Below are 14,031 nucleotides of genomic sequence, written 5' to 3'. Positions count from 1 at the left end.
TTTGGGTTTTTTCTTTCCCACAGTTTGCCTCATGGCAGGCTGGAAGCAGCTGAGAGTGACACAGGGCCTTAAGATTTGAACGGGTAGAACTCATTGTGAGCAAACCTGCTGTAGAAGTAATGAGAAGAAAGAGAATAAATATATTGTGATCCAGTCTCTGCTCATGCAACTGAGCTAGAAGAAACAAAAAAAAACCCTGAACTGTTTTACCAGAAGCTTTCATGTCTCTGCTGTATACCTGATGATGAAGCTGGGGAGCCTGGAGTCATTTTCCTCCTTAAGTTTTGGTTTTGTTTGGTACTTTTTGTTGTTGCTGTTGGCCTGTTTTTCATTTCTAAAGCATATATAGCTATCTCTATGCCAGTGAGGAAAGAAAGCAACCATTTTACTCTCTTGAAAACAGATGAAGTCCAGACACTGAGTGCTGTACAGGCCTGTTTGCCTTTTGTTTCTCTTTACTAATTGGTTAATTTCCAACAAGTATGTGTTTTAGAGAATTCATACATATGCAGCCTCAGGGAATTATACTTTGGAAATGAAGTACCTGTTAAAACATGAGGTGGCTAGTATACTTTGTATTCTGACTTTTTTTTTTAATCATCTTTTGTTTTCCTTTTCAAAAACATTAAGAAAAGAGCCTTTTGTTATCTTTTCAGGAATGTCACACTGAAATTCATCTGTGCTTTGTCTGCTTTCATTTGTACCATTCATGGGCAGTTGTGGATTAGATAGGACAAAGTAGCTGAATTCCTAACTTCCACATTCAAATCAAAGTATTGGGAAACTTCCAAGACTCACCTTTTTTTTTTTTTTTTTTAAATAAAGTATTCTAGTTTTCAGTTTGTGTGATGAAACATATCTAGTCTGTGTTTTTTTAAATATCATTAAAATGGTGTGACAGCCTTGTGTTGGGTTGTATAAGGGCAAGGGAAATATTGTATCCATTTCCTTTTTCTTTCTGTCTTTAATAAGTTACTCTCATATATTTATCGCTCCCCAGATCAGATTTTAAAAGTCTAAGCTCAACTGACCACCTTTTACATTGTAGAATACAAATCGGGTTAGATGAAGAAATGGTAATCCACTTATTTCTTCAGAAGACTGTCTGCTGGAGCAGGCCTGGAACCTTTTTAAATTTCATTGACCCACCTGGAATGACAACCCTCCCTCTTTCTTTATAGACTCTTCATACTCGGAACCTCCTGATGTTCAGCAACAGTTGAACCATTACCAGTCTGCAGCTCTGGCCAGGAACAATATCAGCCGAATCCCACTTTCTGGGAGTGCTGCAGGAGTGGAAAAAACAGAAGCTATCCTTAACTGTGAATTTTGTGACTTCTCCTCGGGTTACATACAGAGCATTCGACGTCACTACCGTGACAAGCATGGAGGGAAGAAACTCTTCAAGTGCAAAGATTGTTCCTTTTATACAGGCTTTAAGTAAGTGTTGTGCAAAACAAACAAACTGAACTTCTAATGGTATATTTTTAGCGCTTCAAAAGACTTCTGAAATCTTTGTGTGAACTGGCTGTACCTAAGAGACACATGACCAGTGGTGACCAGGGAGAGGAACATAGGAAATGCCATACCAGATCACAGCAGCAGCCGTGTTAATTATTTTTCTTCATTCCTATAACAGCCTGTACCATCTGCTGAAGGGACAAGCATGAGAAACACTTGCAGTAGGCTGTACTCACTACAGTAAATAGTACAAAGAGTGGCGTTTTTTTCCTCCTCACAATTTGTAATTAGATGCTGGTCCTCACTATCAAGTATGAGGAGTTTTCTCTCAAAAAAATAAGGCATGTTTTTGGAACAGTTAGTATGAAGCATGGGGCAGTCAAATATTCTAGGTAGGTTATAGAATTTCTATTCCCTCTATGAAGAAAGCTCTCATAATACCTACCCCCCACAGTTTATCTGGCTGAGATATAAAGCATGCTCCAAAGTGCCTGATAGTATATAGAAACATTTCAGCAAATCCAATTAAACGTTGCATAATTTAAAGTTTCAGGTGTATGTTTAAGCCATGTTCCCTAAGGAAAAAAAGGTTTATGCAGTTGTGCTGTTTCTCAGTTTCCTTCGGATATTTTGAACCCTCAGTCATAGCCCCCTTAGCTGACATTCAAGGTCTCAAAGCTATTATGTCCTTAGGAGATTTGTGAAAACAGGTAGCGTGGTTGGATAAAGGAGACAGGTTCTGTTGAAGAGTTATGCTCAACCTTTCCTATTAGAATCATAAAATCACAGAATATCCTGAGTTGGAAGGGACCCATGAGGATCATCGAGTCCAACTCCTGTATGCTGGACGTTAGACATGAGAGACCTCATACAAGAGCAGCCTCAAGTTATACATTCATAAGGGATCAGGTTTTGTTGCTTCAGCTCCTTGCTAGTTATACGACACAACTTGCTGTTTAATTCCAATTACTATTACTATCGCTACTGCAGATTATTATTTGTTTAAGCATTTCCAACTCTTGATAGGTCCAATGTATCTTTTCACATTTTCCTATTGCCATTTTCTCCTACCAGGATTAAAAAAAAAAAGCCTTAAATCAAGCTGTAATTACATATGTTCATAGTTACATAAAGAGAGTTGTGTTCTTTATTGTGGAGTCTCAAACTTTCTGGGATTAAGTCTTTCCTCTTTAAATGTACAACATACACACATGAGCTCTTATTAAAAAAACCAACTTACAGTCACCACAGAGAATTAAAACACACAAAAGCATCCACTGAAGTTGGTAAAAAACTCACCTATTGGCTTCAATGACCATTGGATCAGGCCCAAAGCCAGTTGTGTTAGTAATCTGTTTTGCATTCAAGCCAACAGACTTTGAGAACTTTCAAAGGGGCTTTAAATTCTGTAATTTAATGCAGCCAGCAGCTTTGCTCTTGCAAGCTTTAGCACCACCTCAGGAAAAAAAATGACCTAATTCCCCCAAGTTTACAAACACCTCTCATTTTAGTATTTGACCTTATAGCTTGATAGGTGCATAGTTAATTTCCTCTGCGTGTATGTCTCTCATATCTTTTAAGTATGCAGCTAATGGTATGAGATTTGTTGTGCAAAAGTACTCTTCATTTGTACTCTTCGTTCTCAGTCTTGAGTTTTCAGGTCCTCATAATTGAGGCATCCAAACTAATCAGCTTGGTGTCAAATTTACTGTAGGTGCAAGTCTATTTCATATTGACTCTGAACATTTCAGCTGTTGTGGGGCTAGTCTTATAAAGAGAGAGACTGTTGAGGATTTTTTTTTTCCCCCCATGAGAAATAAGATTTTTTTCACCCTTCAAAGTCTAGGACAGTTGAAAGGATTTTACCCAACTTGCTAAAATGTCTCTCTTTGCCAAAGTCAAGCAAGTAACAAGCACAAAAGTTGGAAATACTTTTGCCATCTTAACTATAGCAATGTGACTATAGAGCAATCACTGCAAAAGAGTATCTTGTGCAGAATGTGTGTTCGGTTATTGGGGATATGAGCCTGCAAATGCTTATGCTCATGTAATATCCATGTGAGTAGTCCTGCTGAAATGCCATGTGGTTTTATAAAGCGAAGGCTGAGTGGTATCTGTACCATTTTATACAACGCTTCTGTAATAGAGCTGTGACACTTCAGCATTCCATACACACCTCTTCTGACTGCTTCCATGTCTCCCTCCCATTTCACAGATCTGCTTTTACTATGCACGTGGAAGCTGGACATTTGGCAGTTCCTGAGGAAGGACCCAAAGACCTTCGTTGTCCTCTTTGCCTATATCACACCAAATACAAACGTAACATGATTGATCATATAGTTCTGCACAGAGGTAAAGATGTTCCTGTATATATCTATATCTGACAAAGAGAATGCTGAACAGAACACCACTCTTTCAGATTGATCCATTAAGTTTGTTCTCTGTATGTCAGCTCAGATATGTTGACTAGATCAGGCCTAAGTACATCTTACTTTTCTGTGAAATAAAAAGTTTACCAATGTAGAAGTGGGACAGATTTAAAATTCTTTTTAAGCTTTTCCTCTAGAAGAGGTCAACAGTCGTCAAGTACCTATTTAGCAAGAGTTAGACTAAGTTACAACTCGGATCTAGGCCAAGGTTGTTTGCTATGTATGTGTTTTAAAGTGCTTGCTGTCATAAACACTGTGGTAGGAAGGTTTCAGTTAACTCTAGAGGCTTAAAAATAACCCTTGACTGCTTGCTTGAAATTTCTCTCTTCATAACATCTTCCTCACACATTTTTAAGAACAAGACAAAAATTAAAATGTTTATTTCTCTCCCCCACCCCCCCACCCCCCCTTTTTTTTCTCTTCTTTTCTTTTAATCCAGATAAAAGCAGGATTAGGGATTCCTATTCTATTAACTACAGGCAAGCTCAGAAGAGACATATTTTGTGGCACTCCGGGCTGAGATTCCTGCTGTTGTGGATTAACCCCAGTGGGCAGCTAAGTCCCATGTAGCCGCTCGCTCACTCCCCCTTCCAGTGGGATGGGGGGGAGAATCAGAAGGGTAAAAGTGAGAAAACTTGTGACGGTTGAGATAAAGACGGTTTAATAGGAAAATAAAAGCTGCGTGCGCAAGAAAAGCAAAACAAGGAATTCATTCACCACTTCCCATGGGCAGGCAGGTGTTCAGCCATCCCCAGGAAAGCAGGGCTCCATCTCGCATAACGGTTACTTGGGAAGACAATCACCATCACTCCAAACGTCCCCCCCTTCCTTCTTCTTCCCAAAGCTTTTATTGCTGAGCACAACATCGTATGGTCTGGAATATCCCTTTGGTCAGTTGTGGGGCCAGCTGTCCTGCCTGTGTCCCCTCCTGACTTCTTGTGCACCCCAGCCTACTCGCTGGTGAGGAAAGGCCTTGACGCTGTGTAAGCACTGCTCAGCAATAGCTAAAACATCTCTGTATTAATAACACCGTTTTCAGCGGAAATCCAAAACATAGCCCCATACAAGCTACTATGAAGAAAATTAATCCTGTCTCAGCCAGACTCAGTACATCTGCCCACAGCTATCACACTTGATGCTTGTAGGTCTGTCAGCAGCCAAAGTTCAAACCTGTTTGTTGGGATAGTACTCTACCAGCCTGCAGGCTGGGCTGAGTTTTTGAGCACTGTATTGCTGGTGAGCAAGCATGTTTCACATGTCATCTTTTTCTTGGAGAGCTTCTGGTATTGCAACCACTGTCATAATCCCTTGTAGCAAAACACTTTTCAATGGCAGCGAAGTAAACATATATCATTCAAACTTCTTTCTGCTGTATATGCTATTTTGAAGGGGCATTTGAGAAAAAGGCTAAGGGCTGCTCAAAGACCCAAAAGGCATATAACAAAGCTGTCTTAGTAAGTTTAAGGGTTCAAAGAGGTGCTTTTACTTAGGTGCAAGCTTGTCCTTGAAGGTATCATAGTGTTGTATTTTGCCCAGCTTCAGGGCATGCTGCAGGATTACTCCTCTGGAGAAAAGGGGGGGGGGGGGGGGGGGGGGGGAGGAGGGGGAGGAGGGAGAGCAGGGAACAGAAACCCTGGGGCTCCAAATACTGGCTTAGGCCATATTGTGAGATCGTGTTTTCTGGTATGTGGTTGTGCCCAAGATCAAGCGGAGAAGTTCTGACAGTTTAAATGCAAATAAACAGAGAGGAAGATCTTGCTGGGCCTAGTTAGGCAAGCTTCCAGCAAAAGTAGACAATGCTATGAATGTCGAGATGCAACGGTGGAGTAGCACTTCATGGGTTCAAGCAGTTGTGCTGGTTTTACAGAGCTGTTTCTGACCAAATGCTAGGAAGCAGGGGTGGTTACCCGCGAATATGTGACACCGGATCTGTTCTTTTGTATAGCTGTGGCTTCAGTTGCACAAAGCACCCTTGAGCCCTTGTGCTGCTGAAGCAAAACTGTAATAGGAGGGTATGTGATTATACACTCACTAAAGTGTTGGGGGAGGTAAAACAGATCAAAGGCTTTAAAGCAAATGAAAATTTAGCCTTTAAAGTTTTATAGGCCCCTGAGGGAAGGGCAAGGATTTTTCTCAGGCATGTAGCACCCTGACTGTAAAGAAATTAAGGTCCTTTCTTAAAATTTTTCATTCTGGTGTATATATCCAGATTAAAACCTATTGTTGTGTCTAATTGTGGCAGCTAAAGCAGAGGATTTTGATGGGGTTTAATGTGCACAGAAAGAAGGTGCTGCTGTGCAGACAGGACTGAAGGATGTTGCACAGTCTCAGATAGCCTTCCTTACTTGTAGCCATTTGGATTGATAAAACAAGGACAGTCTCAAGCTGTGGTCTAAGCACACTTGTTCTCCAGGTAAAGGAAGCAGTATAAAGTCAGAAGACTGAAGGCTTTGATCCATTTTATCTTCTCTCCTATGCAAAAATCCCTATCCCTCCAGCAAAGTGAGAAAACACTTCTAGATCTCTAACTTACATTATAGCTTTCAAAATGGTGGCATCTCAAGTCCCTGATTTGGCAGCATGCAGTTGAAATGAAGACTATTTGCCTCTTAGTGAATAGCTACAGAAGTTGATTCTTACCAAGCTACAACATTTAAGTGTTATGGCCAGCAGGATGTTGCCAGTTTGCCACTGACAGCCTTCTGTCATGTGTCACCTACTCTGCTCAGTCAGTTCCTCAGAGTGATTTAACTTTGATTCATAGAATCATAGAAAAGTCTACATTGGAAGGGACTTCTGGAGATCATCTGGTCCAACCATCTGTTGGAAGCAGGACCTTAGATTAGGTTATCCAGGGCCCTGTCAAGCCAAGTCTTGAATATTTCCAGCAAGGGAGATTCCACTTCTTCTCTGGATAACCTATTCCAATGTCTAATTGTTTTCATGGTGAAGAATTTTCTTATATCCAGATGGAATTGCCCCTGAAGCAACTTGTGCCCATTGCCTTTTGTCCTGTCACCACACAGCCTTATGAAGGGAGTACCTCCATCTTCTCTATAACTACCTTTTAGGGATTGGTTTGCCTTCATTGTTACCAGGGCACACTGCTGTCTCATATTCAGCTTGCTGCCCATCAGGATCCCCAAGTACTTTACAGCAGAGTTCCACCCCAGCCAGTTAGACCCCAACCTGTACTGCTGCTTGGGATTATTCTGTTCCAGGTGCAGGACTTGACATTTATCTTTGTTAAACCTCAATCAATTCTTGTTGGCCCAGTCTTCCAGCCAGTCGAGGTCTCTGTAAGGTTGCTCTTCCTTCTGGTGTATCTACCTCTCCCCCCAGTTTAGTGTCATCTGCAAGCTTGGTGAGGGTGTATTCAATACTGTCATACAGATCATTTATAAAGATATTGAATAGTACCAGACCCAGAATCAACCTCTGAGGAACTCCACTCATGACTAGCTGCCAGTTTGACTTTTCTTACCTCAAAAGGTGGTAGTTAATGGCTCAGTTTATCCAGTTTTCTACCCAGCTTGTGATACATCTTTCCAGTCCAAATCTTGCCAGCTTGTCAACAAGGATGTTGTTGGAGACCATGTCAAAGACCATGCTAAAAATCAAGGTAGATGATGTCCACAGTTCTCCTCTCATCCACTGAGCAAATTATTTCATCATAGAAGGCAGTCTGGTTGGTCAAGCACAATTCATCCTTTGTGGGCTGAAGCAGGGAGTAAGTATGGAAATTACAAACTCAGTAGCTACTTTACAGGCAAACAATGAGAAGAGATTTGGCTCTTGAGTTCCTCTTGGCCTTCATAACAGGCAAATCTTGTGAGCTCTTGAAAGTTCCATAACGGAGAGTGAACTCCTGCTACGTGCCCAGCAGAGCTGTTGGCCTTTCATTTAGTCCAAGCAGTGCAATTAGTTTTTATTATCCTTGCCAGCAAATTTTCCCATCATGAAATGCCCTGATATTTTTCCAGCACTGAACACAACCCACCAAGATCAATAGTTAGGGTTTCTTGTTTATAACCCTCAAGGCATTTGTTTTTTAGTATTTATTTTACTATTTTTTCTTGGTATAAATAATTGTTTTGTCCTTCCATTTCATAGAATTGTCATCTGTTTCTCTGGAATAGTAAACTTTCATATATAAGGGCTTTAGAGTGTTAATGCTTTTTTTTTTTTTTTTTTTTTTTTCCTATGTTGTGAGAAAAACATATGCCTGCTTTGGCTTTACATACTATAAATATTTAGCGCATCATTCATTGCTTTTCTATTTAATCTCAGATCTGTATTACAAGTAGCCCAAATGTTTCAATCTAAGGCAGTGATTAAATTTCTTCAGAGATGATGCTGGAGGTGGGGGTGGGGCAGAGGTCCCCTTAGTCCTTTTGCTAAACTGTTCCATGGCATGTCATCTTTTTACAGCGCATACATGGTAGCCTTTGTGGGCACTGCTGAACTTTAATGAAATTTGTGTACAGAAGCCAAAGCTAAGTTTCACAGTTTCTGGATAGAACTCACCTATTTGTTGCAATTTTGCCAGTTGCTCAGATACAGTAAGTGTATAAATGAGTAGCCAAATATAGAAAATGGGGGTGGGGGTGTGATGAGAGACAGCTATTAAAGTGGTCAGAGATTATTAGAGCATCACCTTGCTAAATATGATGTTTTAAATTCAAATCACTTTGCAATTTTTAAGTTAATTGTTTGGATTAAGCTCACTGACATGAATACATGCACATTTAAGTTTACAGTCATTACTGTCATGGAGCAGCAAGTGCCAGCTGCTCCCAGGGAGTAGAGGAGGATAACATGGACAGTAGGGGTGGAGCCTTGCTGGCCAGGGCCCAGCCCCACAGTACCTGAGCAAGGCAAGCAGGACAGACCCAGAGATGATGGCCAGGTTCTACCAAGAGCCCAGATCATCAGGCAAATTTGCAGCGATGATACAGATCCAAGATCAAACCAGGAAGTTAAACCACAGGTCAGAACCAGATCCAGTGATTGCCAAGCAGGTCCATGGTGATAAGGCAAGTCCAAGATCAGGCTGGGAAGTCAGTCTATGTTGTGTTGCCTGTGATTTGGCAGATGTGTGGGTGGGTGATTGTCAGTGAGATGATGGGTTTTACTGATATGAATTAGGATGATGCATTGCTCCAAAGTGGTGGATAAAACCTTTTATACCATCCCCTGCTTTAGTGTTTTTTAAAAACATGTGTTATGTGCTAGAGAAAAATCTCATTTTCAGATGCTTTAGTGTTTCTTTTTTAAAAACTTTTAGTTGGAACTTTTTTTCACTTTTAAAAGCAGGTTACCTTATTTCAGTGAATTCAGTTGCACAGAGCTGTAAATACCTTTTAAAATATTCTTGTTATGTGTCCAAAATGACAGCTTTAACTCCTGTTATGTCTTAGAGCATGTGCACCCCCATCCCTTTTCCCACTTGATCCTGAATGGACACAACTTAGCATTTTTTTGCAACTTCTTTAGCTGGAGAGGACCCACACGTTTTCAGAGTCTCACTCAGATATAGCTTTGGGGAAAACTTCCACTTTTTAAAGTGCACAAAGAGAAAGTTCTGAGGTAGGAAAACTTCCTTGTTCAAAAAAAGGGGAGGACAGGGAGGAGAAGAAACTGAGGAGGGTGGAATATTTAGATGGGCTGTGGAAAATTAGACTCATGAGCAGTGGGGGTTATGCATTGGCCATAAACAAGTGGATGAATTATGTAGCTCTTGCCTCCCTATAGAAATTATGAGAGAGGTGTCAATGGACACAAGTCCCCTACCCTTCATGTTTACCCTCTAAGAATCAGGCCTGGGAATATTTTTGTTTGAAGATATCGTTAATGAGGAAGATCAAACTCTTCCTTTAATCTGCAGTCCATAAGGAAGAATAGTACTACATTTCAGTGTTCTACTTCAAAAGGACAGTTGAGTAACAAAAGCTGTAGTGAAGATCTTCTGGTGACCCTCTGCTGAAAGGTCAAATTTGGGATTTCCCCTTGCATGCACAGCTCAGAGAACCACAGTGGATGAATGTTACACACATCAGGATTCCGGCTCTATAGAAAGACTGAAATTAATTGTGCTGCCCTATTAAAAGTGTGTGTTTTGTATGAGAGGAAGGAAGTAGAGAGTTTAATAACTCAGTGAGAGCATTTTCAATACATGCTTGTAGCATAATCAGAATCGTGGGAAGCATGAAATTAAGTATGTGTGGATTTTGAATCTTAACTATTAAAAAGCTGAGGGTGTATTGAAAATTTCTGCCCCTGGCTGATTGCTGCACAACCAACTTCAGGAGAAGACACTGCTGTACGCAACCTCTCACTCCCACTTTGAGTAGCATTAAATGTGATGGTGAGAATACCAGCTCTGATCATCAGAAGCTGGGAGGGCGATGTATTTGGAATCACCCTACATGCTCCCTGTTTATTACAGTTCTAGCACCTTTTACTGGCTTGTGTCATGTATTGAGCCAGAATGGAGCTTGGTCTGACTGATTTATGTCTGTTTTTATATTCCTGGGCTCTGCTACTCTGTCTCACAAATTTGCCCCAACGCTCTTATCTGCCCCAAATCTCTTCTTCCCATCCTGTTCACCAATGAGTGGTTACATTTGCAAGGACACCTGCATTTGTAGTCATGTAGGATTAACTCTCTCTGTATAGAAAGGGAATTTTCTTGTATTTCTTTGTTGGTCCAGTTTTAGCTCGGCAGATGGATTGCATACACAAATAGCAGACCCTGTTTCTTGCGTGGCTGGTATGTTACAAGCTGTTGACACATTGCCTGATGGTTTTTATTTCTTAAAACTTAATAAACATTCCCCTCTCCCCACAGAAGAGCGGGTTGTTCCCATTGAAGTTTGCCGTTCCAAACTGTCAAAATACTTGCAGGGAGTTGTTTTCCGCTGTGATAAGTGTACCTTTACCTGCTCCAGTGATGAGAGTTTGCAGCAACACATAGAGAAACACAATGAACTTAAACCTTACAAATGTCAACTCTGCTACTATGAGACCAAACACACAGAGGAGCTGGGCACTCATCTTCGAGATGAGCACAAGGTAACATCCAAAGGGATTTAATTTGTAACAATCTACTTCTTGCAAATGCTATATCTACTTTATTTGCATGTCCACTCTGAATAGCCAACTTGCATTTTTTTTTCCAAAATTTGGAGAAGGCGCCTGTGCTGGGCTTCAGTTTCTCTCAAGTTCTGAATTCTTTTAGAAATTCAAGATTGTGGGTTTCTAAAGCTGTTGAGATTGACCAGAATTCACTGACTATTGAATGTAGAGTATGATTATCTGGAAAAAAGCATTTGTATATTGTGAGCTATTTTTTTAAGTTAAGAAACAACATTAAGGCTATGTGATTCAGACACTCACAGGAGCTTCCAAAGTGTAAGCTTGATCTGGCAACTTAGGCAAAGTGACATGCCATGCATATTTTAAAAACACAAGTCAGTACATTCCAGTTTACGTTTAACGAGGGAAAGATAGAACTTACTGCTTAAGTTAAGGCTGCTTTGGTGTTTGTGTGGAACCTTCTGAGTACAGACCTGATCCATACTTGGAGAAGTCAAGCTTTCCACAGGCTTTCTGTCTGCTTTGGATTTCTGTGGTTCTTAGCTGTGTTGCTGTGAGAGTAGCAAAATTCTAGAACTGAGGCATGTTTATAGAGTGGGGTTTTTTGTTAGTTTGTGGAGACAGAACTCATTGAATCCAGGTATCAGGACCTGAGCTGCCTGACTGTCACTAAAAACTTGTTCACACTTTGTTGACTGAACAACATTTTGCCCCCCCTCCTCCCCCCCAAAATAAAAAAAATATGACAAAATGAGTGTCAAGAGCACCAGCAAAACTGAATGCGTTTTTTAAATGAACACTGTGAACTTATGTTGGCTTGGTATCCTTGTCTTCCTTTATTGATCCTTATTGCTACTTGAGAATCTTTCTACAGTTTAACTGGTATCTGAAATGTTGCACATCTCCCAGTGACCACAGCAAGGGTCCTAGGAGATCCAAGAAGCACTATTCCCCACCCCTCTGACTGAGTGCATCAGGCTGGGAAGATTTTCCCTCTACTTGAGTGTAGTAGGTTTGCATGGCAAGGTTTCAGTAGCGGGGGGACTACAGGGGTGGCTTCTGTGAGAAGATGCCAAAAAGCTTCCCTCGTGTCCAATGGAGCCAATGCCAGCCAGCTCCAAGACGGACCTGCCGCTGGCCATGGCCAAGCTAATCAGCAATGGTGGTAGCGCCACTGTGATAGCATATTAAGAAGGTGGTGGTGGTGGTGGGAATTCTGCACCAGCAGGAGAGAGGAGTGAGACTATGTGAGAGCAACAACTCTGCAGACACCAAGGTCAGGGAAGAAGGAGGGGGAGGAGGTGCTCCAGGTGCTGGAGCAGAGATTCCCTTGCAGCCTGTGGTGAAGACCATGGTGAGGCAGGCTGTGCCCCTGCAGCCCATGGAGGTCCATGGTGGAGCAGATATCCACCTGCAGCCTGTGGAGGGCCCCAGGCCAGAGCAGGGGGATGCCTGAAGGAGGCTGTGACTCCGCGGAGAACCTGCGCTGGAGCAGGCTCTTGGCAGGACCTGTGGAGAGAGGAGCCCAGGCTGGAGCAGCTTTGCTGGCAGGACTTGTGACCCCACGGGGGACCCACCCTGGAGCAGTCCATTCCTGAAGGGCTACACCCCCTGGAAGGGACCCATGCTGGAGCAGCGTGTGATGAACTGCAGCCCACGGGAAGGACTCACGTTGGAGAAGTTCATGGAGAACTGTCTCCCGTGGGAGGGACCCCACGCTGGAGAAGGGGAAGAGTGTGAGGAGGAAGGAGCAGCAGAGACGTGTGATGAACTGACTGTAACCCCCATTCCCCTGTGCCGCTCGGGGGGAGGAGGTAGAGAAATTGGGAATTGAGTTAAGCCCGGGAAGTAGGGAGGGGTGGGGGGAAGGTGGGGTTTTTTTCTGATTTGAATGGTAATAAATTCAACTTAATTCCCCCAAGTTGAGTCTGTTTTGCCTGTGATGGTAATTGCTGAGTGATCTCCCTGTCCTTATCTCGACCCATGAGCCTTTCATTATATTTTCTCTCCCCTATCTGGTTGAGGAGGGGAGTGATAGAGCGGCTTTGGTGGGTACCTGGCATTCAGCCAGGGTCAAACCACCACATTGGGTCTTCCTTCTCTCCAATAAAAAACCTGAAGTGACTACTCCCAGTAGTAACGATAATTTTCTCCCTGTCTTTCTTTAATATTTTCTAAATATTATCTGGCTAATTTGTGCCCACTCTCTGGGCTTAGGTGCACGATTGGCTTACTGCATCATAAAGAGTTTCTGTGCATGAGCTGAGTCACAGTAAGTGCCATGCATGTGGCTGCCTTTGCTTAAATCTGAATATGTAACTTGTTAAGTCAGAGCACCTCAACACAGCTGTCACTTCTAGGAACATGATACTAACACACTGCTGTATTTAGGGTAGCTTCCTATTTGCTGATATGCTACTGTGTGGTGGGTTGATCTTGGCTGGCAGGGAGAAGCCCACCCAGTCACTCTCTCAACTCCCCCTCCTCAAACAGGACAGGAAGAAGGCGTTGTGGATTAACCCCAGTGGGCAGCTAAACTCCACGCAGCTGCTCGCTCACTCCCCCTTCCAGTGGGATGGGGGGGAGAATCAGAAGGGTAAAAGTGAGAAAACTCGTGGGTTGAGATAAAGGTGGCTTGATAGGAAAAGCAAAAGCCGCGCGTGCAAGCAAAGCAAAACAAGGAATTTATTCACCACTTCCCATGGGCAGGCAGGTGTTCAGCCATCTCCAGGAAAGCAGGGCTCCACCTCACATAACGGTTACTTGGGAAGACAATCGCCATCACTCCAAACGTCCCCCCCTTCCTTCTTCTTCCCAAAGCTTTTATTGCTGAGCACAACATCGTATGGTCTGGAATATCCCTTTGGTCAGTTGTGGGGCCAGCTGTCCTGCCTGTGTCCCCTCCTGACTTCTTGTGCACCCCAGCCTACTCGCTGGTGGGGCAGCATGAGAAGCAGAAAAGGCCTTGACGCTGTGTAAGCACTGCTCAGCAATAGCTAAAACATCTCTGTATTAATAACACTGTTTTCAGCAGAAATCCAAA

The 14,031-nt window shown here is 42.5% G+C and overlaps 1 protein-coding gene across 4 annotated transcripts in view; it reads left to right on the top strand.

Moving 5' to 3' along the window:
• Positions 1-14,031, top strand: part of LOC119140747 (zinc finger protein 462-like) — a 97,604-nt gene that overhangs the window by 76,748 nt on the left and 6,825 nt on the right. For 3 of the 4 annotated variants that reach the window (XM_037372292.1, XM_037372291.1, XM_037372290.1), the window contains exons 8-10: positions 1,182-1,440; positions 3,677-3,813; positions 10,741-10,964. In XM_037372292.1, the coding sequence (XP_037228189.1) occupies positions 1,182-1,440; positions 3,677-3,813; positions 10,741-10,964 (620 nt within the window). Of the gene's footprint in view, positions 1-1,181; positions 1,441-3,676; positions 4,521-10,740; positions 10,965-14,031 lie in introns of those variants that run through there. The other variant, XM_037372293.1, reaches the window with a different exon arrangement.

Source organism: Falco rusticolus, chromosome W, assembly GCF_015220075.1.
Source record: "Falco rusticolus isolate bFalRus1 chromosome W, bFalRus1.pri, whole genome shotgun sequence".
In the NCBI taxonomy this organism is placed as follows: domain Eukaryota; kingdom Metazoa; phylum Chordata; class Aves; order Falconiformes; family Falconidae; genus Falco; species Falco rusticolus.
The sequence above is the reverse complement of the archived record's forward strand: the minus strand, read 5'-3'. Positions and strand labels throughout refer to the sequence as shown.